This window comes from Mastacembelus armatus, chromosome 14 (genome assembly GCF_900324485.2).
Source record: "Mastacembelus armatus chromosome 14, fMasArm1.2, whole genome shotgun sequence".
Taxonomy (NCBI): domain Eukaryota; kingdom Metazoa; phylum Chordata; class Actinopteri; order Synbranchiformes; family Mastacembelidae; genus Mastacembelus; species Mastacembelus armatus.
In genome coordinates, this window is record NC_046646.1 from 6,742,278 (window position 1) to 6,766,953 (window position 24,676).

Genomic DNA, 24,676 nt, shown 5'->3' on the forward strand with positions numbered 1-24,676 from the left:
ATTATTATATATACTGTAGATTATGAGTGAGCATTTTCAGGTCAGTTTACAAAGAGTGATGTAGTGATACATGGTGTGATTAAATGGAAGGAGCTGTAGTTGTGTGCTTTGTGTACCTGGACATTTGTGCTTCATGCACTGCACATGAAGGCTGCACACCTAAACGCAGCAGCCACCACAAAAATGTGTTCTTCAGTCTCCCACACAGAAAAACGATCCCAGCAGAAACATCTGGGTTGTTTTAAATTTCTATTGTCCTTTCATCAGATTATAACCTTGTTCTCTCTCTGATGCTTTTTGCAGTATCACCCTTTATCTCTGTGCAACACAAGCGAGGATGAACGGCAAGAGAGTGACTTCATCACCATTGTCAAACTGGAGCACAGGGTACCCCGCTGTCTGGCGTTGCACGATAAGGTACAAATCACACACACACACACACACACACACACACACACACACACACATATTAACACATACATTAACATACACACATGGCTTTGAACGCTTAATGTGTTTCTCCTAGTTACACTGTCTGAGAAACTCCCCTCTCTGTGACCTCTTCCCCTCTCAGACATGGTAGCAGACAGATAAACCATGCTGCCATCTTGTCTTCTCTCCAGCACCCCTTCCGCTCTTGGATTCAGACTTTAAAGAGAAGTTGGTTTTAGAGGGAATTATTTGGCAGAAGCTTAATGTTTTGCTCAGGACACTGATCTTTCAGAGGGAGGGCTTGGACAGGAGGGGATGGACTTAACTCAGTGTTGCTATGTAGCAAGTGGCATTGAGCCCTGGCTTTGGATGTAAGGCTTTCAAGCCCCAGCTGTCACTGGTCCGATCCCAGCCAGCCAGCCAGCCAGAACCAGACACTTGGTGTTCTCCATTTCTTGTTCCCTCTAATATAAATGCATTCCACCCACAATGGTTTAGACGTATGTATAACTGCAGTGGATTTGACCTAAATCTCCCTTATGTTTAAGTATTCTACCATACACACTGTCTGGCATATCTTAACTTTAAAGTAGTGTGATTTAAAACTGTTGCTATTTTTTCCTCTTTTTTCAAGTGGTGACAAATTAGCAGGCAGGAATATAGTTAGGGAACTGCCTTTTTTTAGCCCGTGTTTTCTTTTCCCTTAATTTAAAGCCATGTTTAGGAGCTACCCGCCGTGGCAAGGATGCAGGAACATTCCCACACTTCCCTGCTCCTTTCTTCCTCCTCCTGTTGCTCCCTCAGTGGGAACCAAACTGGGGGGAAGACTCTAGAAAACAGTTTTGATTAAAGCCTTAATGGCAACACTGTGTTGTCCCATAAACAAAACACAGTCTCTCTCTCTCTCATGCAAAAGTACCCGTGAACAAAAGGCTGTTGCTTCCGAGTGCTTTCTCCCTCACTGCAGATTGCCTTTGAAATTGGGAGAAGTGAGGAGGGAAGGAGGGAGGAGGGGAGAGGGGACTTTCTTGTTGTTTTGGCCGTCTGGAAAGTATGCGTTGCAATAAACTCCACTCCAGCCACCTGGATCCTTGCTTCCTTAGTGGGATTCAAAGCTTTTGGTCGTGGTGGATTTATTAGGGATTCATGATGCAGCTGTTGAGGAGTTTGCTCTCAGCCTTTTGAAAAGGATGAATCAGATGGTTTGGGATGTGCGGTGTTGGGCCAGCCATGCTCTCTGGATGGGACTTGTTTACAGTTTAGTCTGACTGTAACCCGCCCCGCTGATCTATAGATATTCCAATGGCCACAGAGGGTTCATGTTGCACCACATGCACTCAGAATAGACTGCAAACCAAACAAAGTAAAGCTCAAAACTTTGAAGAATAAAGTTTCATTGTTGTCATTTTTATTTTGGTTTTCAGAGTTTCCTACCCCCGGCATCGCGGGGAGATTTCTTTCCTGATTTGCAGTGATTTACTCTAAAAAAAAATACTCTTTAATCATCGCCCTCTCCTGGTATAATATGCACTTCTGCTCACCCCTCACTCATTTACCCCCTTGTGTCAGATGAGACATTTTCTGAATTTTAATAATTTACAAAGGCATAGGTTTGGTTTCAGAAGTCAGGGAGGATTACTTTACCCCTACCTAAATTCACTTTAAATTTCCAAAACCATAATTAGTTTGTGACAATAATGTTGTATTTGTATTTTTACTGTATATTCAAGAGAAAATTCAATAAAAAAAAAATGTAGATTAATTTTTATTTGAAAATTTTCTGCAGCTCAGCAACCTCCATAAGGTATGGCCTATATGTAGTCTGAGGGCCTGGGGCAAAAAAGCTTATTTAATTGCATGTAATGAATCTATATGAACTCATATGCACTTCATTGAAGTTAAGCTTTTTTGAAATAGTTTTTTGAAATTAATTAACAAATTTAATTGGCTCAAATTTTTAACACAAGACATCAGGCAGGCACATATGAAGGGTGGAAGAAGAAAAAGAAGTCACCACAATGATATTGCTTTATTGTACTCATGTGGTTTAGTTTTTTTACATGACTTTACAAAGTTAACTAGAAAAATGTATAAAGTATGCAAATCTTCACTTTGTACAGTTATTTCAGATACAGCTCTCTCTATGCAAAATGCCTGACTTAATAGCCTCCACCCCTCCAGTGGTTTTGCATCATTACACAACACACACAGAGGCCACAGGCTTTCTCTGCCAGCATGTTGTGCTAGAAGTGAACCAGCCAGCTTGGCTTTTCTGTTTACACTGAAGCTGTGGAAAGCTTCTGAAGCTAAGTCACAGAACAACACATGACTCACTGAGCATCAGCAGTGGTGCCAGAAGGGCTACTCTGAAGACCACATGAGGCTTACTTAGTTCTAAATAAATGCTGTAATCTGTGCTTTTTGAGATACTGAGCTGAATTTTCACCACTTACCCTTCAGCCCTGTGAACCACCGTCAATAAGAATACATGGCTTTGTGACAGCAACTCTCACAGTGATTCTTTGGCCCATGTCTGAACTTGTTGATTCTCATAGAAAGCCTTGCTTATTGATTCTGCTGCTCTCAGATGAAAAAGGTTTTTGACCTGAATGTGCAGTAAGCCTGTTTCCTTGTACCTAAGGGTTTTGTATGCATGTGCCTCTGTGAGCACATACAGTAGTGTGCGGGTGTTATTGGTTCCCATTACTTCATGTGTTTTTCCTTTTTTTTATTCTCAATCCATTAAAAAGGTAGCCACTTTGTGTAGAGGCAAACTTGGGGATCCAAAGCAGCATTAGTCAAAGGGATCAAGAGGCAAACGACACTGATAGTGTGTGTCTAGCATTTGTAATAGCATTGTCAAATTGAATATGATACCTCAGGATAATTGCTCTAAACCAAGATGATTGGCAGCATCCCTTTAAGACTAAAGGTATTATAAGTTTTAGTTATTAGTGTTTCCAAAAAGCCTGCAGCTTGAAATTTCTTTTGATCAACAGGAATTACCGGAAATGAATCATTTTTTCTTTCTTTGGATTTCTATATGAAAGATAAATTTGTGTATTTGAGGTAAAGAAGTAAACTTATTGGAGTTTTTTTTCGACAGTATTTTAATTATTTAACTGACTGTCATTTAGCTAATGGTATTATTAATTGGTGTAACCACTTATATTTACAGTATATATATATATATACTGTGTATATAGCTTTGTGGCTATAGGAGTAAAAATAGAAGACTGCACTACTGTATATTGCTTTGTCTAGCACGACATATGAAAGTCCAAATGGTCACATTTGTCTCCCACTGTGGCGTAAAGTTCTAGGCCAGGAAGATTAGTCCCATGGACAGGAAGTGGTTAAGAACAGGGGAAACCCACTGAGGGAGGAATAAATCATGGCCCTCATGACAATGTTTTTGTCTCCTCATATCTAATTGTCTGTAGTGGTGACACTGACTATTCCTGCCTGCTGTTTTTTAGCAGAGACAGGAGCTGGAAATGCAATGGCAGCAGTCTTTGGCTTCTTTTTCTTTGGTAGTCAGGTCCAACGTCTCCAATTCATCAGAGACGAATCGAGCAGGAGGAACACAGGGGAACATCTGGAAAAAGGGAGATATTTAAGCTTTTGAGTGTAAATGCAAAAAGCAGCAGGTACACAATGGACATTTTGGCCAGTATGAAATGCGTCAGTGTTAGCAGACTTCTGGGTTCACTTTGATTTCTCTCCAAAGAAAATTCATTATTTGCTTGTATGTGCCAGGCAGTTACACAGTTGTCTTCAAAAGGATAAAGTATGACTTTCTGATAGTCACAGTTGGACTTTTTCAACTTGGCCATGCACCATGCACCTCTTAAAACTATTCCATGCACCTTAGATTGTTCTGTTTAATGTGAATTGTATGAATGAAGTATACAAAAAACATGCACATCACTGCATAAAAAAGGTTGAAAAAGCCCTTTCCCTGTGTTATCCTGAGGGTCGTATTCCTTGTGCTCTTTGTCAGATAGGTTTACACCACTTTGGTCATTGCATTTTCAATACAATTGCCCCAAAACTGATGTAGGTGTAGCTTTGGGCTTATCTTACTCAAGCCTTTCTATGTGTACTCAGTTTTGCTATGCTTTTTCCAGTATTTCCTCTCTTTAGCACTGTCATTTCTCTTTATGAACAACAAGACTGACAAATCACATCCCTCTTTTTGTGCCTGTTTGACCCTGACGACACTGTCTTTCCCCCCACTGTCTTAGCTTACCATATCAGAGTAAAGATAAGTCAGTAGGAAACACTTAGTTTGGAGTCCAGTAGCCTAATGACTGCCTTCTTTTCAGTCAGTGCACTCATTATGGTTCTTACCATACCCATGTATTTAATTTGTAGTTTGATTTCAGGAGCTAAAGTCCTTTGTCTCTTGTTCCTTTTATCATAATCAAGATATTAAAAGGGAAGCAATGCTCACAGAGTTTTCAGTACAGCTAAACAATGGGCATTTTTGTCAGGCTCTTATCCACTGTCCTACAAAAGCAGGATGGTAAACGGCATTAATATCAGCTGCAGTTTCCTTTCTTCCTGGTGGTGCTGTGATGGAGTTTGTGCTTGTAATAACGCTATGCATTTGTTTGCCTGTGTCTACAATAAGTCTGTGTATATTTTTTATCTTTTTGATTATTGAACATGTCAGTACTAATGTGTCAAAAAACATTTTCCCATAGTAACAGATGTTTTCAAACTGGCCCAAAAAAATCCAAAATAAATTAGGTATTCAAAACTACATTTAAATATAATTTATGTGAAAATTAGAAATATAATTCAAAATAGTTCGCTGACTCTTTTCTCACTGTTCAACTAATGGACAGTTAAAAATACTCTAAAAGTTCGTTTTAAAGTTAAGTATCATTGAAAATAATACTTTTAGCTAGTGAATTGAAGATGCTATTTTTGTCTTACCAATAGCTTCTGAATGGCGAGCTGAAAGGCAACTAGCAGAGTTTTACTTTGTTACTTTTGTGTTGCTGGCATGTTAGTCAGGGCTGTTTCCCAGCTCTCAAGACTGCTACAGTCTTTTTTTCATCAATGAACAGAAGTGTTATGCATTTTCCATTTTTTACAATGGAGCTTATTTAGTTACATTGAATACATTTGAAATACTTTAAAAACAGGAGAACAGAAGTCTGAAAGTATTGAACAGTATACTTCAAATTAGTAACCTTCTTTAATCCATGGGATTTTTATAGTCATTTACAATACCCTGTTTATAATTTAACACAATATACATACGGCTACATAAGTTTTAACGCTATGTGTTATACCGTAATTTGGATTGTGCGATGATGGATGTGACAGTGACATGATGCTTTCTGTGTCTGTAAGTCCCTGATAAGCACCGAAGTTGGATTGTCTGCTGTGTTTAGTCATAATTAGCCAGTGTTAATGTGCTAACATGCTAAACTTAGGTGGCAAACATCACACCTGGTACTGTAAACAAAAGCATGTTAGCACCAATATATTAACATGATAAGGTTAGCAGTTATCCCAATCTACTGCTGCGCTTAAACACAGTCACAGAGTCAGCAGCCAGTTGTCATTGGATGTTCATGAAGTAGCTTCCATGTTAGAAGTCCAAGGACAACATAACGGGGCAATAAGTCTTCTGCTGTCGTCATACAAATTGGAGAGCGCATTCCCATGGGACCCAGCCAAAGAATGTTTTGGACAAGGAAGAGTCCTGAGCAATGTCATTCACATTCCAGCCACCAAAATACACCTTGTGTTGCTGCTCGGTCACCTCATCTTGTCTGTGAAGGCTGGTGCACAACTCAGATTTTCTGTTCATTGGGTAGAGACAGTTGCTGTATTCATACTGTTTGTTGATGACTGTGCCCTACCTTTGCCACCTGTGTGCTGAGTTATCTGAGGGAAACCTGGTTCCTACTGAGGTCTCTGGCTGGTTACGGTGCAAGTTCATAGACATGAATATGTTGACAGGGATGGGGCATTAATTATACTTTACAGCTGTATACTTTTAACACAAGCTCTGTCAGCTGGGGGCAGGGGGGTTTCAAGCTTAGTAACAAGCCTTTATCACTGGGGGAGGCCTTTCACAGTGTGCTTGGCTTTGTGAGTGACTGAACAATGAGAGAAATACTTCAGGTTTTTCTTCTCAATGGGAAAGTGCATTCCCCTTTTTGTAATCACTTCAAAAACAAGTGGTGTGCTTTGCATTTCAGTCATTTAGTTTTTGGAACAGTGGTTTTAGTGACCTGTGTGAGGCAAAAAAAAGTATTGAATTAATAATAACTTGTCTGTTCAGGTGTGCAGGTGGGATGTAGAAAGTTTTGAAAGTCAATGGATGGACGAATTTAAGTGCTTTCATCAGTACAGTACACTATCTTACCATTGGATTTGTGCATTTTCAAGACAGCATTTGTTGGTCCAGTGCTGTTACAAATGTGTGTAAACAAACAAGTATGCCTACTGTGCTAGTTTATTAATAATCAATCACACAAATTTTGTCCTGCAAGTGCCCAGGAGCATTTAACTGCATGTGTTCAAACTGAGAGGATTATAACACAATGTGGTTTGAAACTCAGAAGTTAGACAGGCCTGCAGGTCACAGCTAAAAGGTGTCACCTTGACCCGCAGCATTGTTATCGTTCAGCTCTGTTCAGCGCTGTTATCACTCTGTCAATCCTGTCAAACAAAGTGTGAGTGATTTGCTGAGGGTCCTGCATCCTCTTTACTCATCCTATCACCTTAAGTAGGTGGAAAATTCTCTGGCCTAAAGGTGCATGTGCTACTTCTTGTGGATATTTTCAGCATAACGCATCCCAGCTGTGGCCACAGCTCTCATCCACATGTCTTGTTGGTTTCTTGCCTGATGCCAACGTTGCTAAGCTAAACATTGACTGTGAGCTGATGGCACAACAAACTATCCTCCCCACCCTAGATGATGTGTTGTTTGCTCTGAAAGGTGATGTTTTCAGATGGTGGCTCTCTTTTCCCAGTGACTGGAGATGAACATTTTCTCCATCTTTTGCCCCCTAACTGAAATTACACATGGTGTCTTTACTGGCTACACATAATTACTGTAGGCTGCATGGTAAGCAATACCATCTTCTCTAAATCTGCAGTGCAGTTTAACTTTGGCAGCATCACCACAAAACTTCTATACACAAACAGCGAGAGAGTCTACAGGGCTGCTTGGGGGGGGGGAGTACCTCTCCAAAATAGAAGCTGCTGGAATGTCACCTGAGTGTGTGTATGTGTGGATTGTAAAATATGTCCCTCATAAAAGTTCCAGCTAATATTTTGTCTGGAGTCCTATTTTTCTTTCTTTCTTTCTTAAAATTTTATTTTGTGATTACATCAGAACTTACAAACATGAGTTCACTTTACTTTAAATGGTTCCTATATGAATATACCGCTGAAAGCTTTCAGTTTTGAAATTGGAAACAAATTAGTATTATAATATGCCGAATGAGCTAATAGCAGTTCCTGTTTGCAGTGAACTCTTGGATGCAGACAAGTATCGCCAGATTAGTTTGGTACTATAGAAAACTTGATGAGTGACAACTTACTTGTCGGGTAAGTTCTGGTGTTTATAACTTGAAGGTGACATCTTTTGTGATTTCTATATTTATGTGCTCTGTGACTGAGAAAAAGTATTTTGATTTAGTTTACAAGGCAAATATTTAATACTTAATTAAATAATAAACTAATTAATTAATTAGGAAACTAGGTAGAAAAATATACTGAATGGGATCAAAATGGAATAAGATGTGTGAATAGCTAAAGTCATCGATGTGTGTTGGGGAAAAAAGACAAACAAATAAGCTGTGTAGGAAAGCTACCCCCTGGAATGAGTGCAGCTCATAGGTGCTGTAGAATATTGGACCCAGGTGAACCCCTGTTCATCCAAGTAGGTCCACCGGACGTATTAGCTGCAAGGTGAAACAAATAAGTAAGCACCAGTGACAGCAACAGACTAGGACAGTTGCAGAGCATCTGTGCATGCTAGGCTGCTTATCTGCTCCCTAAGGGCAGGCACACAATCCTCTTGCAGGACTGCTGCTCATTGTATATGAGACTGCATCTCAAGGCGTTCAAATTAGGACAAAATATCTCTCACTTGTCACTTCAAAGGAAGCATGCAGGAGCCAAGGTTTCACCAGTCTGTCGTCTGTGTTGATCAGAGACAAGTGCCGTGCTAAAAATAGAATCCGGTGTCATGCTCCTGAAGAGAGACTGAGCCCAGATGGTACAAATCTGTGCCAAAATGCTATTATTAAAATACTGCCATCTCAAATGTTTGGGAGATACCTTGAGCTGGCTGCAGCAGCCGTGGGCTGGTGCTGCCTTGAAAATGAAGTGGAGTGGGGATGAGTTAGAACAGGTGTTGGAGATGTCATCACAAAGACAGCATTTGTGCACATCCTTATCAGTTCACGTTTTTGGCATTACCGGTGGGAGTTCATCCCTCCCTCTCACTGTTCCTGAGCTGAAGATGTTTTTCCACATGGGGATGGCAAATAGGATCATATGATGAGTGCTTAATGGCCCTGCAGTTACAACTGTCCTATATCACTGCCTCTCCCTGATGAATGAGGCGTTCATAGGGCAGTAACTTATTATTACTGCAGTATTAGTCCTTTGATCTTCCAGCAGTTTGAACCCTGGAGATTTTTAGAGGGGTGCCTCGTCAAAATAGCTTTACAGATGGAATCGGGCCTGGTCTTGCCCTGGCTATGGGGAGAGGAGGCCTGGAGGTGTGCAGAGGAAGGAAAACCTGACTACAGAGGCATCACACTGCAGTCACCATTGGGTCTTAGTGTTTGAATGGATCAACTAAATCATTTAATACCATATAATCTGTGGTATTTTGTGCATTTTCACAGTGATGATAGCTTTTACTGAAAGGAGAAGTTTTATCTTCACAGTCCCTGAACTTAAAAGGTGCTGCTCCTGAATCTCTGCTTTGTAGCCACAATAAAACACAAGGTGCCGTTCTTGCCAAGACATTCCTCTACTAATGACAAAGGCGAATGGTTAGCCTCATATTGAAACATGAAGAGGAAAAGAGAAGGGAACAGAAGGCAGGAGAGAGTCATAGAGGTGACTGGGTTGATTCATGGGAGTAGCAGAGAAGACCAGAGGGCAAACCGCACCAGTTTTGTCTGCTGCTTCAAGGTCAGGTCTAGCAGGTCAGAAACAGGACTGTTGACAGGAAAATGTGTTGCTTTGGTTTGACTCACATCTTTCTCCACCCTTGTTGTTATCGCCATTCTTTCTCTGCTCCTCGCTGTCTCCCCCTGTTTACCTACCTAATTCTCCTTCCACCCTCCCATCCTCCATCAGTTCATCGGGCACATCCCAGTTCTCATTGTGCAGGCTGAGCCGCTGGCCCTCTTTGAGATCTGCATTAGAATGTTGTTTTTATATAGCAGCAAGCGGAGGCATGTGGAGTCTCTTTTGAACTGCTCAGCAAACAGATGGAGGTTTTCACGCTGCCTTTATGAGATTAAGTAAAACATTCCCATAAAAAAGACATTTCCCCCCGTCTCTTCACTGTCTCACTCTCTGTCTTACTCTTCTTCTTTCTGTCTTCATTTTTGTCTCTTGTACATTTTTTTCCTGGCTTGCCTTAGGCTTGGGCAAGGGCACACTACTGCTGAAAGTAAAGTGGAACGTAGGCAGGTTTGTGTTATCAATAACTACTTCCCCAGGCAGGAAAGTGAGCACTAAGCATCTTCCAGAGTTTAGGCAAACCAGCAAACAGATCCTTTGAGTCCTGCAGGCGGAGGGACTCGGTTCCTCTCCAGTATGAACCTGTTTAACTCTGACTCAGGTAGGTTAGTGCCAAGTGCCCCCCTCTCTGACTTTTAACAGGGGTTTGACAAAACAGATTCACATGGCAGATAGTGTTCTCCGTGTAATTCACCAGGATACAATGAGACCACTTAGACTTAGATTTGCATAGGGCAAATACCTAATAGCCATATAGCATAGTGAATTTGATTTTTCTGTTTTTTGGAATGACCCATATTTTATAAGAAAAGTCTTAAAGACTTGTGAATTTGTTTGAATGATGCTGATTAAAGTGGTCAATGTAACATACCTACATTATGTGGCATGTCTGTCGTACAGCTAGTGGGAGCTAAATTTGTATTTAATCATCTTTTTTTTATTTTCGAGCCATTTTACCCTAGATGTAAGTCAACTGTTAGACTAGTATACTGCTTAAAAGTGGATAATCAATCAAGACACTTATGGCAGGGGTTAGGGGATAGTCTCTTCCTTTATGGAAGCATGTCATTTGCTTATCTGGGTCAGCATTGGACACTGCATTCATGTTTCTAAACTAAAACTAGCTGTGAGATGTAAGACAGCAGAGGCCTTGCTAATCTACATGGTCTTTCATGGCCCTTGGCGTGGGGCTGGAAAACATTCACCTTTTTCTAGAGTGCTGTAAAGAGTGCTTTGAAATGTTGGGACCTTTTCTGACTTCTTCTTTTGCACAAACATTGCACTTTCATATCTCACATCAGGTTCAATGTGTTGAATGTGGACTGCAGATACCTGTGTAGCTGTGCTTTTTGCATAACTGATATATGACATGATGACAGAAGGGTAGACAATAGCAACATTAAACTCAGTTTTCAAGACAGTTTGGGAATGCAAGTTGGGAGTTAAGATGGGTAATTGTTATTCCACGCATAATCACAAATAAACCTGAAAGAAAGAAAGTCCTACTGACCTGACTTTTTCTCTACGAGGGTTCAGTCAGATATGTCAACAGCTATAAAGTATAGTAAAATTCACATTAACCGAGCACCATCATCAGGTCGAAAACTTAATGCTCCCATCAAATCTGTAGCTCTCCTTGAATTTTAAAATTAGACATTTCAGTTTTGGATTTCTAATTTTCTGTAACATGTTTTTGCCTTTATGTTTGTTATGTACAAAAAAGTGTGTAAAAGGTGATGAGGACAGAATACATCCTGAAGCTGATGTATATTATGCTTTTTAAATCACGTTTTGACCATTATGATTATGTCATAGTGCAGGGTTTTTATGATACATTGTTGTAGAGCAACATATCTCTGCTGTCAGTAATTGGAGATGCAAACACCTTGAATGTGAAGCAGTAAAATGTGTTTTTTCACTTCTTCTAAATGGCTATCATAGAGGAATGTCCCATTGACTTCTCTGAAACTTCATTTACAGTAATTATATTGTTGTGTATGGTATTCTTGTAATGTAAAGTCAGCGGTGCATTTGTTTAACTTGTTTAACTATTTGTGTCTAGGTTTACCTCGTTTACATTGTGTATGCGTGTGTGAGTCTTTCTGTGTGTGTGTGTGTGTGTTTGCTCTTCAGAAAGACACGGCTTACTGCATGGCCTGTTCCAAGATTGAATTCCTGGAGGCTTACAAGAGCTGTTGAATGAGATGGAGGGCTCAGGGCAGGAATGATGGGAGGGAGGGAGAGGAGGGAGGCTGCTATACACTATAGGAGGGGTGTCAGGCTCTCACTTACAGGCCTGATTAAATAACAGGATGCTTTATGAAAACAAGAACATTATCTGCCCCTTAAAAGGCCGGGAAAGGCCCTCTAATTGGCTTCCCCTAAGCCTCTGTGTTGCCGCCCGTCGGTGAGAGAAAAAAATCCTCTGCTTGCCACAAACTGAGAGAAGTTACTCAGGATTCTTTTTCTCCTACCTCTAACTAGACTCTCATCAGTACTACAGGAATGTATCAACGTACCGAGACCAAGCATACAAAAAGGGTGACTTTTCACTCAAAGGAAGATTATGCTAACCTGAATCTGTTGATTGACTGCAATACAAACAATACAGAGATAGTGACTTCTCTGTGGCATCAGACGCTTTCTCATGTGGCACCTTTCACAGGTTAGGTTTTTTTTCAAAAGGCCCTCTAGATGTTTGGAGAAGTGACAAGAAAGCGTCAGAGGTGGGGTTTGGTATGTTTGCATTCCCTGTGAGATCAGAAGAGTCTGTACAGTCACTCTCTTTACATTTCTCTCCTTGCCATCTAACCCAGGTGGTTTACCTAATTATACTTATTACAGTCAAGTATTACTATAATTAAAGTATATCATGATAGCTACTGGCTTAATTAATTTTAAAAGTATTTCACATGCGTACACAGCGTTAGTTAATTATAGTGATGGTTCACTATAGCAGGAGTCTATTTTGACAATGCAGGGTTGAACTGAAAAGAAAAAAATCCATAATTTTATTTACTGTCACAGCAGTACACCTCGTTATACAGGGTGGGGCTCTCACACTGGTGTTTGGAAGAGCATTTTTGAGAACTTAGTCTTAGTGATTGTTATACAGGCAGTGGAGGAATGGTCAGGATATAATATAAATATGCATATGTAGTACACTTGCAGTGTACTGTGTGTAGTGCATCTTTAACCTGCAAAGGTAAAGATGCTAGTGGTTGTCCAGCTTGGTTAAATTTCAGTTTGACACTTTGAGGAATAGTGCAACTTTAGATGTGAAAATTGATACTACTGTCACATCCATCTATCCATCCTTTATTCACTGCTTATTCCTGCTATCCAGTATCACAGGGTGGGGGTGAGGGGGCTGGAGTAAGCAAGGCGGGGTACACCCTCTCACCAGTCTATCACAGGGCTGCCACATAGAGACAGACAAACACACACAGCCACACTCACCTCAGGCACCCTACAGGCAATTTAGAGTCACCAGTTAACCTAATCCCAACCTGCATGTGTTTGGACTTTGAGGAAGCCAGAGTTCCTGGAGAAAACCCACACAGACATGGCAAGAACATACAAGCTCCACATAGAAAGGCCCCAAGGTCGAATGGGATTTGAAACCGGAACCTCCGTGCTGTGAGCCAACAGTGTTACTGTCACATTTATAAGGGACTTGTTTTCATACTTTTACAGACTAGATGTGATGTGTTAATGAGCTTTAGAGGTGCTGGCAAACTGATGTGTTGTCTTTTAACTTTAAACGTCTATAAATTTTTACTGTTTTCACTCGTGCTAAGCTAATCATATCTGGCATCCAGGGAGGCAGGTGTTATTGATCTCTTTTTACATTCATAAAAAAAAGGAAGTACATTTTTTTTCCTAAAATGCAAAGTTTTAGTGGCTCCCAACAAGGCTTTAATACATAAATGCTTATTTTACTTTGTCATCTTCTTGACATGTGTACCAGATATTAAACCTCTAACACTTTTAGTGCCCAGGCACTGGCCTCTGACTTTACAGAGTGATATGTAAGGTCACATGGTGGAGTTTCTGTGACCATGTCGGTCCTCTTGCTTCCATCATCACGGCTGTCACTGGTGGACACATGAGTCTCATCTGCCCCCCAGGCTGCTGGGGCTTACTGCCCAAATCTTTGATGTTTCGAGGATGTGTTTAGCAAGCGATAGTGTATCAGATGACACTGGTCTTTTTCTCTTAAGTTGTGTGTTGCATTTCAAATATGTGTCACAGTACAGCGTCTGCTAATGAGAGGGGGCAAGAGACAAGGGGGGTGCAGAGAGAAAGGCGGGCTGAACTGTACGTTCTCTAAATGACCTCTCTTACCTCCAGACAGGCAGATCAGGTTCAATGTTTTCCAGTATGTCTCTCTCCTCTGCATGAGAGAGGTAGCCAAGCCCAAGCTCTGGATTTAATGTGCGTGTGCGTGTGTGTGTGAGTGTGTGAGTGAATGCCAGGATGAATGGGAACTAAAAGTAGGAGGAGGTGTGTGTAATTCAGGCCCACCCCCTCAGGCTCAATACTTTTCCTGAGAGCGTAGAATCTGCTCACCTGCTCTGACTTGCCCACCCTCCACCTCCCCTTCTCTTCATACAGTATGTGCCCCCCTCCCTTGCGGGCCCACATCAAAGTACCCCTGTGAGTAATGGATACCCAGCATGGCCACACCCTTCCCTCCTCTAACCAACTTAACTGCCGCTCAGCCAGTGGCAATCACACAGCACACTCACATACAGCAATTATTCACACCCAATTAGATCTAAATATACTGATTCAAACCAATGTAAATAATATTTAAATACAGTGCTGTGTAGCTCTGCTTCTTTTTGATGCAATTGACCAAATGGCTTCAACATTTATATAAATGGAATGGAAAATATATAATAAAAATATAAAAGTTGAAGCAATAAAATAGTGATTTTACAACAACACTCATTCTACTATTGAAATTGGCCTTTTGCTCAGCATACTTAGAACGACCCACATCACTAGCAGGTGAAAGGTCATTAATTTAGGTATTAGATGACAATGATTTGTTTATCAGGTTAAAAGGTCTAAAAACAAGCAAGGGAAAAAAGTCATCTCTGTTATCGTAATGTATTAGTGTGTTATGATCTAAGATTAAGTAATTCTTTATATTATAGGCTGTTTATTTGTATGTAGCTACATCATATATACATAACTTCAGAAGTACATAAATACAGCATAGTTGTGGTTATTTTCAGATACTGGTGGTTTTTTTCGTTGTTGATGGGTCTGTGATTCAGATTGTAATGTTTCAGCATCATTTTAATCAATTGCATTGAATTGCATTTGATTGTTTGGATTGGATGTTCATGTCCCCCTCAGAATTGAATCCCTCCACTTTCCATCTAGCGCCATCATCAGACCAAAATTTGAATTTTTAACATTCCCAGCAGCCTTAGCTGCACTTTGTGTTTAGTGTTACCAGATGTTAGCGGTTTTATGCACACTGTAAACATTACCTTCCAAAAATCAGCATTTTAACATTGCTCCTACATCCCAACGTTAGAACAACAATATACAGTGACAGATGAGTCTGTTCTCATCACTTAGCAGGTAAACTGAGCAGTGGGCACATCTTCTCTGTGTGTGTATTGCTTTCATTGATCTACATCAGAAATCATCTGTTGCCAGCAGACAAGCAGAGATGCATATATCCTGTAGACTCAAAATGTTGAGTAATGGGGCATCCCCATGGCTTAGGGGTTAAAACGCTAATCATCAACAACAATGTGTCTGGTTCAAGCCTCACCAGGGACCTTTGTTATATATCTCTCTTCACTGTTGCCTTAATCTGTCTGCTCTGTGTAATGCAGGCATAAAAATGCCAGAGGATACTATAAAGGGCTAATGAAACATCAATACACATTGCACCTGTTTTCAATGGCATATTTCCCCCCTTATTGTCACCAGCCCCCCTGACTGTCTACTCCTCATTTAGCCATGCGGTGTGTCCCCATGCTTCTGTAATGGTTCCAGTGTGCCAGGCTGGTCAGGAGAAATAACAGAGCAGAGTCAGCCTCAAACCTGTAGGCCCAGAGCTCTGCACCCTGTCATTAGACGCTCTAATGCAGCAGCACCACAGCCCACTCGCCTCACTCCTCTCCCTTCCCCTTTCTCTTTTTTTCTTTACTTCTTTCACTCTCATTCCTTATTCCATAGTGTATTTTACTCATGCACCGACTGATGTGGATAGTCACATCAGGAAAAATAGGCCAACTGGGTCCCCACCAGCACTATAAAGTTCGATTGTGTTAAATGGAGTCCAGTGCAATGTTTTAAACAGGCATTGAGGACTAGCAGAGACCAAGGAAATGGTCAGGTTTCTTGCAGGATTAGTGGTGGTGGTTTGTAATTATGTGTAATAGACTTTTACAATATAAATGTCAATGTTTACTCTTACTTGCTGGTTGCACTGCTAAAATCTGAGTCATTGAAGAAGTAAAAAAAACTTGTTTTAGGAAAAATCAATTATCTTATTTCATCTGGTTCCAATTCAAAGCAACATTTCTCAAGGGTTTTCTAAAAACTGCTGTTTGCCTGCTGCCAGTGCACTGCCTTGGTCTGGTTTATTTAAAGCTGAACTGCTAGAAAATTTTTGAAACAGGAGAAATTGTAGCCACTTCTGGAACAAATGAAATTATCTCAGTCTAGTGGCAGATTCCTGTTTTCTTTATATTAACTGTGGATGACTCAATACAGGTATAAATATATTATAAAAACTGCATTTTAATTGGTCACTGCTGAAGATTACATGAATACAAGATGTACAATCAAAAGTCAAAGGTTATGAAGGTACTGGGTCACTCTGAATATAGTTCTTTAATTATAGATCTTCAACTAATTTAGCAGATGTTTCTCCATCGCAAGGCTGAGTGTGTGTACGTGTGTAATATTTTCATTATTGTACTGTTCTTTTTCATTTCGTTACGTCGGAACATGGCTGCAGATGAAGGGAGTTGGCCCACTGGCCTGGCTGTGCCATCTGCACCACATTAAACCCATGACAAACCCTGAGACATTAGCAGGCAAAGTCATCTTGTCAGGCGACGGAAAAAGCTTAGCCTATTCCTTATGTGAAATGAAGACATTGCAGCACCGTTTCTGGCCAGTCAAGAACTGCCATGCCAAGCCCGGCTCACAGACAGCGCTTCAGCAGGGATTAAAAACAAACACTAGCTAGTCCTGAACAGCCCACCCACTGCTGGAGAGGGCACATCGCTGGCTGGAGTTTATGTAAGGAGGCTGATACTGTACAACTATGAGCATCCTCTAGTAAGGTGGCGCATGCACAGAATCTTAATTGGTTTGTTTGTATAAATCAAATCCACTGTGATTATGTGAGTTTCACATCTTTCAGATTGTTGTGACGGCCAAAGTTTTTGCATGTTGAAATAATAATGTTGGTGAAGGCTGGTGCACATGATGTAGTGTTTTTAGCCAAATGTCTTTAGAGAGAAGGGGATGCAGGGATCCTAATTGTAGGCAGCTGGACAAAAAAAAGTATCTAAACAAGCCACTTACCTAGATTTTATGGTGCTCTCATCCATCATCAGAATATGGAGCTTAGTTTAGTTCTAGTGTAGCAGTTTTTAGGTGCAAATTTTAAAAAATGAAGGTAGTAATAGTATATAAAAATATATATATAACAGTAAGTTGGACTGGTCACTGAACACAGATGTACAATATAAAAAGGATCAGAGACGTCTCCTTAGACGTCTGCAGGAAGATGCTGCAACTGTTTCACCAAATTATGGCAGCAAGTGTGCTGTTTTATGCTGCAGTCTGTTGGGGAGGCAGCATAAAACAGAAGGATCTAAGGCAGCTGGACAAACTGTTGGAAAAAGCTGATTCAGTGACTGGAATGAGGCTGGACTCACTGGAGGCTGTGGTGGAGAGATACACACAGAAGCCATCCTGGAATACACTGATCATCCCCTTCACAACATCCTGATGGATATATATATAACTGTGTAAACCCCCCACCAAGATAGATAGATAGATATATATATATATATATATATATATATATCTATAGATATATATATATATATATATATATAGATATATATATATATATATATATATATATCTATATATATATATATATATATATCTATATATATATCTATATATATATAGATATATATATCTATATATATATCTATATATATATCTATCTTGGTGGGGGGTTTACACAGTTTGAGGAAAGTCAAACTCTGTGTAATATAGGCATATTATAGAGGGATATGACACAAACAGAGAGAGCAACAATATTTTACAGATATATAGATACTGTATTTTCATTTACTAGATATAGGAAGTTATCCTGTAAATTGGATATGTTGTTATCGAAGAAGCAGCACTTTTTGATTTCTGAGTGTGCTATTGTTGCTAAATGTGACTAAATTGCACTAGGGAGTTAAACAGTTTGAGGAAAGTCAAAAAATAAGTATTGATTCTGTGGGAAAAGTTAATTTTTGTGTTTCTGTGTGTTTTGTTGATTTTTATTGGCTATAGGACTCCAAAATTGCAGTTAGGTTGCTGTGTGTGACATTTATGGAAGTTTTTTTTTTTTTATATAAAATGTTTCTGTCTCTTTCTGCTAACTGCAAAACAACATACTGCGTGCTGTATAAAACAAATATAATACAGAATACACACCTAGAGTGCATTTTCTGGTATACAGTCCAGAGCTGTGCCAGAGTTGCAAAGTTTTAACTCTGACACAAAAGACTATAACAATCAAATAGAAATCTTATCTATTATATCACAGAAAGAAAAGCCCAGGTGTGAATAATGAAGGATTTTTGAATTCCATTTAGCTGCTTCAGTTTCAGGGTCGTGGTATAGTGCATGCTGGCTCATTGTCACACTGTCAGGCTTACTGGGACACTTGAATAGAACTAGAGGTCAAAAAGGTCGCTTTGGAAAAAGGACTTCAGACAAGCTCAATAATAAGACAGATTCTAATGTATTGTATTTACATTCTTTAGTTATGGTTGGTCACCACAGCTGAATTCATGTCAGAAAATCCTGATTAGATTGTAAGTGAAGGATTGTGCATGTTAAAGTGAATGCATACCTGCTTCTGTGTGACCTCACACAAGGCTCTGTACCTGTTTATGTTTGTGACATCTTGTTTTGTACAAAGCTCTGCCACCTGCTACTCGGCCTCACCATCTAAACTAATCCCCCTCGGTTTCACAAAACACAGCAAAACACACCCACATTGCCCACGCCCTACTTTAAGAGTTCCTCAATGTAAAAGTAGCAGCAGATTATTGTGGTATGTGCGTTGTGTTTTTCACTGATGATGTCTACATTGTGTAACTCTGTAAACCACAGTCACTTCCCATGCAGCAATTGTTTTTCCTCAAATGCCAAATATTGTTTAATCACACGTGTCACGTTGCACTTCATGAGGATGGGTGTTTATCTAGACACAGCTGTGTCTGTGTCAGTTCTGAGCATAACAAACCTGGAGACACTTAACTCTGAGTATCAGACCTGCACTTTTTATTGACTCATTAAAGATTAGACATATTTGCTATTTATCATAGAATTACCACTCTCAGGCTTTATCCATGTGTGTGGCAACACCACACTGTAGTAGCATTCAGATATAATGAGACCACAGCAGCAGTCATTTGAGAAATAGACTCTATTTTGATATATTTTTGATTTGACCACTGTCTGAACTTTAGGAAGCTGTTTAAAACTTCTTCTGTGTGTGTGTAAAACAAATTCCCACATGTCAAAGATCCAGCTTTTCTTTCCTCCCATGTGACCGCACCCCATTTAGGCCTGTGCATGTACTACAATTACTGTTCTGATAAAACAGGGAAAAGGGCTGTTGCATGAGAGCAGGAAGCCAGATCAAAGGGGATGTGTTAATTTTTTATTTGACCTCTCTCTGACCGTCAGTGCTATGGCCTCTGAATACCACCTGTGGTGCAGTGTTGCAATATGCACACATACAGTAGGCACACACATAGATGGCAATTTAGTGTACGCTTTGAGAAAATAAATAGAGGTGAGGTAAGCCTTTGACTTTTTACGCACTCAAAGGAAATGTCTGTTTCTTCCTTTGTCATGCATTGACTTTCTCTTTTTAAAGTGTTAAAAAGTGATCCGTGGCCAATGCCGCCTCTCCACAAAGGAGGTTTCTTATTAACTTGATTAATGGATTAACTGAGTGATGCTTTTCCCTGGATTTCTTTTGTCTTGTGTGCAAGTGCAAGCACACCTCCCTGCCCTGGACTGTGAGCAGTAAGCTCTGAATTACTGCTTAGCATTGTGTTCGACCAGGGTGATTACGGGTGTAAACTTATGTCTCCTACCCACGAAGCGTTGGCAGATAACAGAGCATGTGATGAGATACTGATGAAAAGGCTGCTTGGTTTTCTTACTGTCTTCCAGACTTGCTGGTGAAAGCATTTCTGGGTTTTTTTGTATCATACAATAAGAAGTCAGGTCAACCCTGCTCCTGTCTTGGAACAGCTGGTCAGTAGCAGCGGAAGTACACACACACACACACACGCACACACACACACACACACACACATACACACACACACTCATGAACCAAAGCACAGCCTACAGCTTGTGAAAATGCCATTTTCTCTATGCTATTAAAGAGTGTTAACGATGTTAGAAAGTCAGACACGTTAAGTTCTCTGCAGGTCAGCCAGACATCAGCCAGACAACACACTCCGCAAAACTTATGATGACATGTCTCAGTCTTAACTTCTCCTTTAGTTTTTGAATACACGGTGAATCTCATGGCCTTGATTTTTTTTTTTTTTTTTAAAGAATTTTTTTCATATCAGACCTTTTGTTTCTCTACTGTGTTTTGCTGATTTACTGACTGTCTGAGTTGGACAGTTTCCATGGCATTTATGCTTTTTAAAATGTGCAGTTTCCAGCTTTTGGAACATATTATACAGTAAATTACAGGTGGTCTCTATTAAAGATAACTGTGTGTAACTTTTGAAAGTTTGTTTTGCCAAACAAAAGAGTTGAATGATGTTTTTCTGTCTGGGCAAACTTTATTGTTGCTTCATAGCATTGATTTTAGGCTGTGACAGGCAGCTGACAGTCAAAGTTAACAACTAGTTAGTGAACATAGTGAAGCACTTAGCAGCTAAAAAGTCAAGATATTTGTTTCAGGAGCAAAACCAGAGTGACGGGGAGAATGGGTATTTGACTTAGATTCATTATGATGTCAGAAATTAATCCTAATGTTCTTCTCGTCAGCTGGAGAGGCAAAAACACCACAGTCCACACATTTGCCATTATCACCTTAAAGGCTGGTGATATGTCAAAGTTGTGCTTATATTTTGTTGCTGCTCCCCAGAAAGGGGTAACAGATATGTTATTGCAGGTTTATGGGAACTTTTCATTAATTGGCTGTAAGGTCTTTTTATTTAACCTGTACATTAAAATGTTTCTTTGACACAGACCTCTTTTCTATCATCTTTCTCTCACTTCCACAAATTGTACAGCTGCAGAATAACTCACTCTTGGGTTCAATAACAAGTGTGCATGTAAATGAATAAATGCTGATAATATAATAGTAAGCAAATGCTCTTTTGTCCCTGTCTAGCTGTTGCCAGACAGTATGTAGGTTAATGCCTACTGAGCACTTATTGGTATGTTCTTTGCATTAACAAACTCCGTATTCAGTGTGTCTGCCATCCAGAGTCAGGTGGAAGAGTGGCAGGAGGAGCTGTACTTTGGTCTTTGTTGTGCAGCCTGAGGCTCACACTGTGACTGCCACCTAGTGATGATTTCACACACTGACACTGTGTAGATGGCCTCTAAAGGACTGATGTTTTCTCCATGACTTAGATCACACACATGTCCTGATGTGAGTTTGACACATGATTCCTGTAGGATTTTAACTGTAGCCTCTCCTCTGTGTTGTCTCCTTCAGGCACGCATGGCACTGGACAAAGGCGCTCAGGCTGTTATCTTTGATGTGAGCGACGATGCCAATGCTGCTGCTGAGGTGAGTGGGCATGCACCTCAATTAATAAAGGGTGTTATATGAATTTACACACAGAAGATGGTCATTTGTCTCATCATGTCACTGTGTCTTCTGCCTTCTACTTTGGTTGCTACCCTGTTTGCACAAAACACACACACAGCTGCGCGAGACAGACTCCCTTCCCCGTCCAGTCGTGCTGGTGGAGGCTAATGATGCTGAGGAGCTGATGGGTTTGGTCAACAAGAATGAAGAGGCCAAAGTTCGTATTGAGGTCATGGTGGAGCAGCCTAGATGGGTAAGCACTGCAGCACACACACACACACACACACACACATCTAAACCGAGCACTCAAAAGCTTTCCTTTCACTGTCTGGTAGAAGAAGAAAACACTAGGAAAAAGCAAAACAAAATGGGAGTTGTGTAGACTTTTTTTCTGGTAATTAAAAGACTTAATATGCAGCACAAAGATATTGTAAAGTGCTTACTATAAATAATGATTAAATTTTGCTCTTCTTCTATTTCCTTTTCCCTTCTCAGCCACATTATGATGTGGGCATTCTGCTCACCATTGTCCTGGCTATTCTGACTATTGTCGTAATCTTCGCCTTCCGCTACAAGTGCAAGTCCAACAGAACCTGGGTGAGGAAAGGAACAAAACTGGTAGATGTGTGAAGCCTGCAGAGGCAAATGTATCAGTGACTATGGACGATTTGCATCTTCAGATCAGCTTTTTCAAAGGTTTTCTAACTATCCACCCCACTGTGTGTGCAGGATTCTGTCCATCAGCAGACCATGCGGGCCATTAGTCGACTAGAGACCAAAACCTACAGCTCACAGGGCTGCTCGGGCTCTCAGCACCACCGTGCTGCTTGGGGGTCAGCAAGCAGCTCCAACTCGAGCCCTGTCTGTGCCATCTGCCTGGAGGAGTTCCAGGATGGGCAGGTAGGAGGAGAGAGAATGAGGAACGTATCAGTAGATGTGACAGTACTTGCTAGCTATTTATTCTTGAATCTTGCTGTGGTTGTCATTTCCATTTCAGCATCTGAGGATCATCTCTTGCGCTCATGAGTTCCATAAAGACTGTGTCGACCCCTGGCTGCTGCAGCACCGCACCTGTCCCCTCTGCATGCACAACATCATGGGTGAGGACAAGCATGTTTCCACTTAAGTTTTAAAAAACTCATTAGTTAACTATTATACTATTAACTATATATATGATATCGTTATATATTATATATATAACTAATATATAATAATTATAATTATATATATTATATATATTATAATTATAACTACTGTAACCCTGTACAGTTCTGTATATTCTAACTGTGCCTGTGGTCCACAGGGACAGAGCGGCAGGCCCAGAGGAGAGTCCAGCAGAGTCCAGAACAAAGCCAAGGCTTCCTGCACCCTCAGTCTTACAGCACCCCTCATAACCACCCCTTCCCCCAGCATGCTATCCCCTTCTCTATGAGGCCCCACTATCCTCGTGGACCCTCAGGACCCTATCCTTCTCTGGGCCACTACAGCGGCTCTTCCCCCATGGAAACTCAAACATTACGGTGCCTTACTAGCAGGCCGCTTGGCTCCACATGCGGGTACCACTTTCCTGCAGAGGGTCCCGGAAGACCCTACAGGATTGGAGGTAACTGCAGGACTTCAACTCATCACTACACACCTCGTCGTACCTGCCACAACTATCGCTCATCCTGTACAGCTCAGCGCAGTGCATCCAGCTCCAGACTGCACCACGCCACCTCCGTCACGCCACAGACCCGTGGAGCACCAGCTCACAGCCGGCAGGATGATGGCAGCTGTTCTGGTGGCAGCTACCACACAGAACGCAGTGGCTACTTGGCCGATGGGCCAGCAAGTGACTCAAGCTCAGGACCCTGCCATGGCTCCTCCAGTGACTCAGTTCTCAACTGTACTGATGTGTCCCTGCAGGGTGTTTATGGCAGCTGGTCCACGTTCCGTAGCTCTCTGAGCAGTGACTATGATCCATTTGTTTATTACGGGCCAGGGCCTGGGAACGCCCCCCGGAGGAACAGTCTGGAGACTAGTGCCCAGGCCCGACCCAGGTCTCTGGATTCTGTGGTGAATAAAGCAGGCTGCCCTGAAGAACAGCCACAGACTGTGTTCAGTCACATCCACTACCATCGCCACAGACACCACCACTATGATGAGGGGGAACATAGCCAGGGCCCAAGCAGAGGCTCAGATGAGGAGCAGGGAGCTGCTGCTGCAGCTGCTCCTCTCGTCCTGGAAAAAAACTCACCTGTATGCCCTTCGAAACACAGTCCCTGCCAGTGTCCAAAACCAGAGCCCATAGATCGGCCCAGCCCAGGACAGACAGAGTGTCAGGAACATGACCCTGAGAGCCCTGCAGGACCTCCTGTCCTGGTGTCTTCAGTCCCATTACAGATCTCGCCCCACTGCTGCCACCAGGGACATGGACACCCTCCCACTACTCGTGGCCGAGTGGGTGGCTGTGTACTTGATGGCCCCTCTGTTCGATTCCACCAGAGCCTGGATCTTCAGGATGACCATAGCATCCACATTCACTACAGCCAGGGCCCAGGCTTCTGCTGCTCTCCTCCTGAGCTGCACCCTGCCTTGCTCCCCGTGCCCCTCATTCTGGACACTGGAGGGATGGAGGACTGGCCTTGCTGTGCTGGGACCCATGTTGTGTGGCAAAAACGGGTGCAGCAGGCCCACTCAGAGCCTCAGCTTCTGGGGCCTGGGACTTCTATGGACAGGTCACCATGCAGACGCCACCACGGGCCTGCTGCTGACCACAACACAGACATTTGTTTATACTGCCAAACATTACACCACAATCAGGGTAGGTTTGATCTTTACGTATAATTCGGGGTATGATAATTAGGCATCATTCATGTTGATTCTGATGACACTGCAGAGTATCTGTGCAGATCTTGTGCAAAGTGACGTCATTGTAACAAAGTG

The 24,676-nt window shown here is 41.4% G+C and overlaps 1 protein-coding gene across 2 annotated transcripts in view; it reads left to right on the top strand.

Moving 5' to 3' along the window:
• LOC113142923 (E3 ubiquitin-protein ligase RNF43-like) overlaps positions 1-24,676 on the top strand; it is a 78,818-nt gene that overhangs the window by 51,294 nt on the left and 2,848 nt on the right. For both annotated transcript variants that reach the window (XM_026328287.2, XM_026328288.2), the window contains 7 exons: positions 304-417; positions 21,656-21,730; positions 21,870-22,004; positions 22,247-22,348; positions 22,481-22,651; positions 22,749-22,851; positions 23,055-24,554. In XM_026328287.2, coding sequence (XP_026184072.1) covers positions 304-417; positions 21,656-21,730; positions 21,870-22,004; positions 22,247-22,348; positions 22,481-22,651; positions 22,749-22,851; positions 23,055-24,554 — 2,200 coding nt within the window. The remainder of the gene's footprint in view (positions 1-303; positions 418-21,655; positions 21,731-21,869; positions 22,005-22,246; positions 22,349-22,480; positions 22,652-22,748; positions 22,852-23,054; positions 24,555-24,676) is intronic.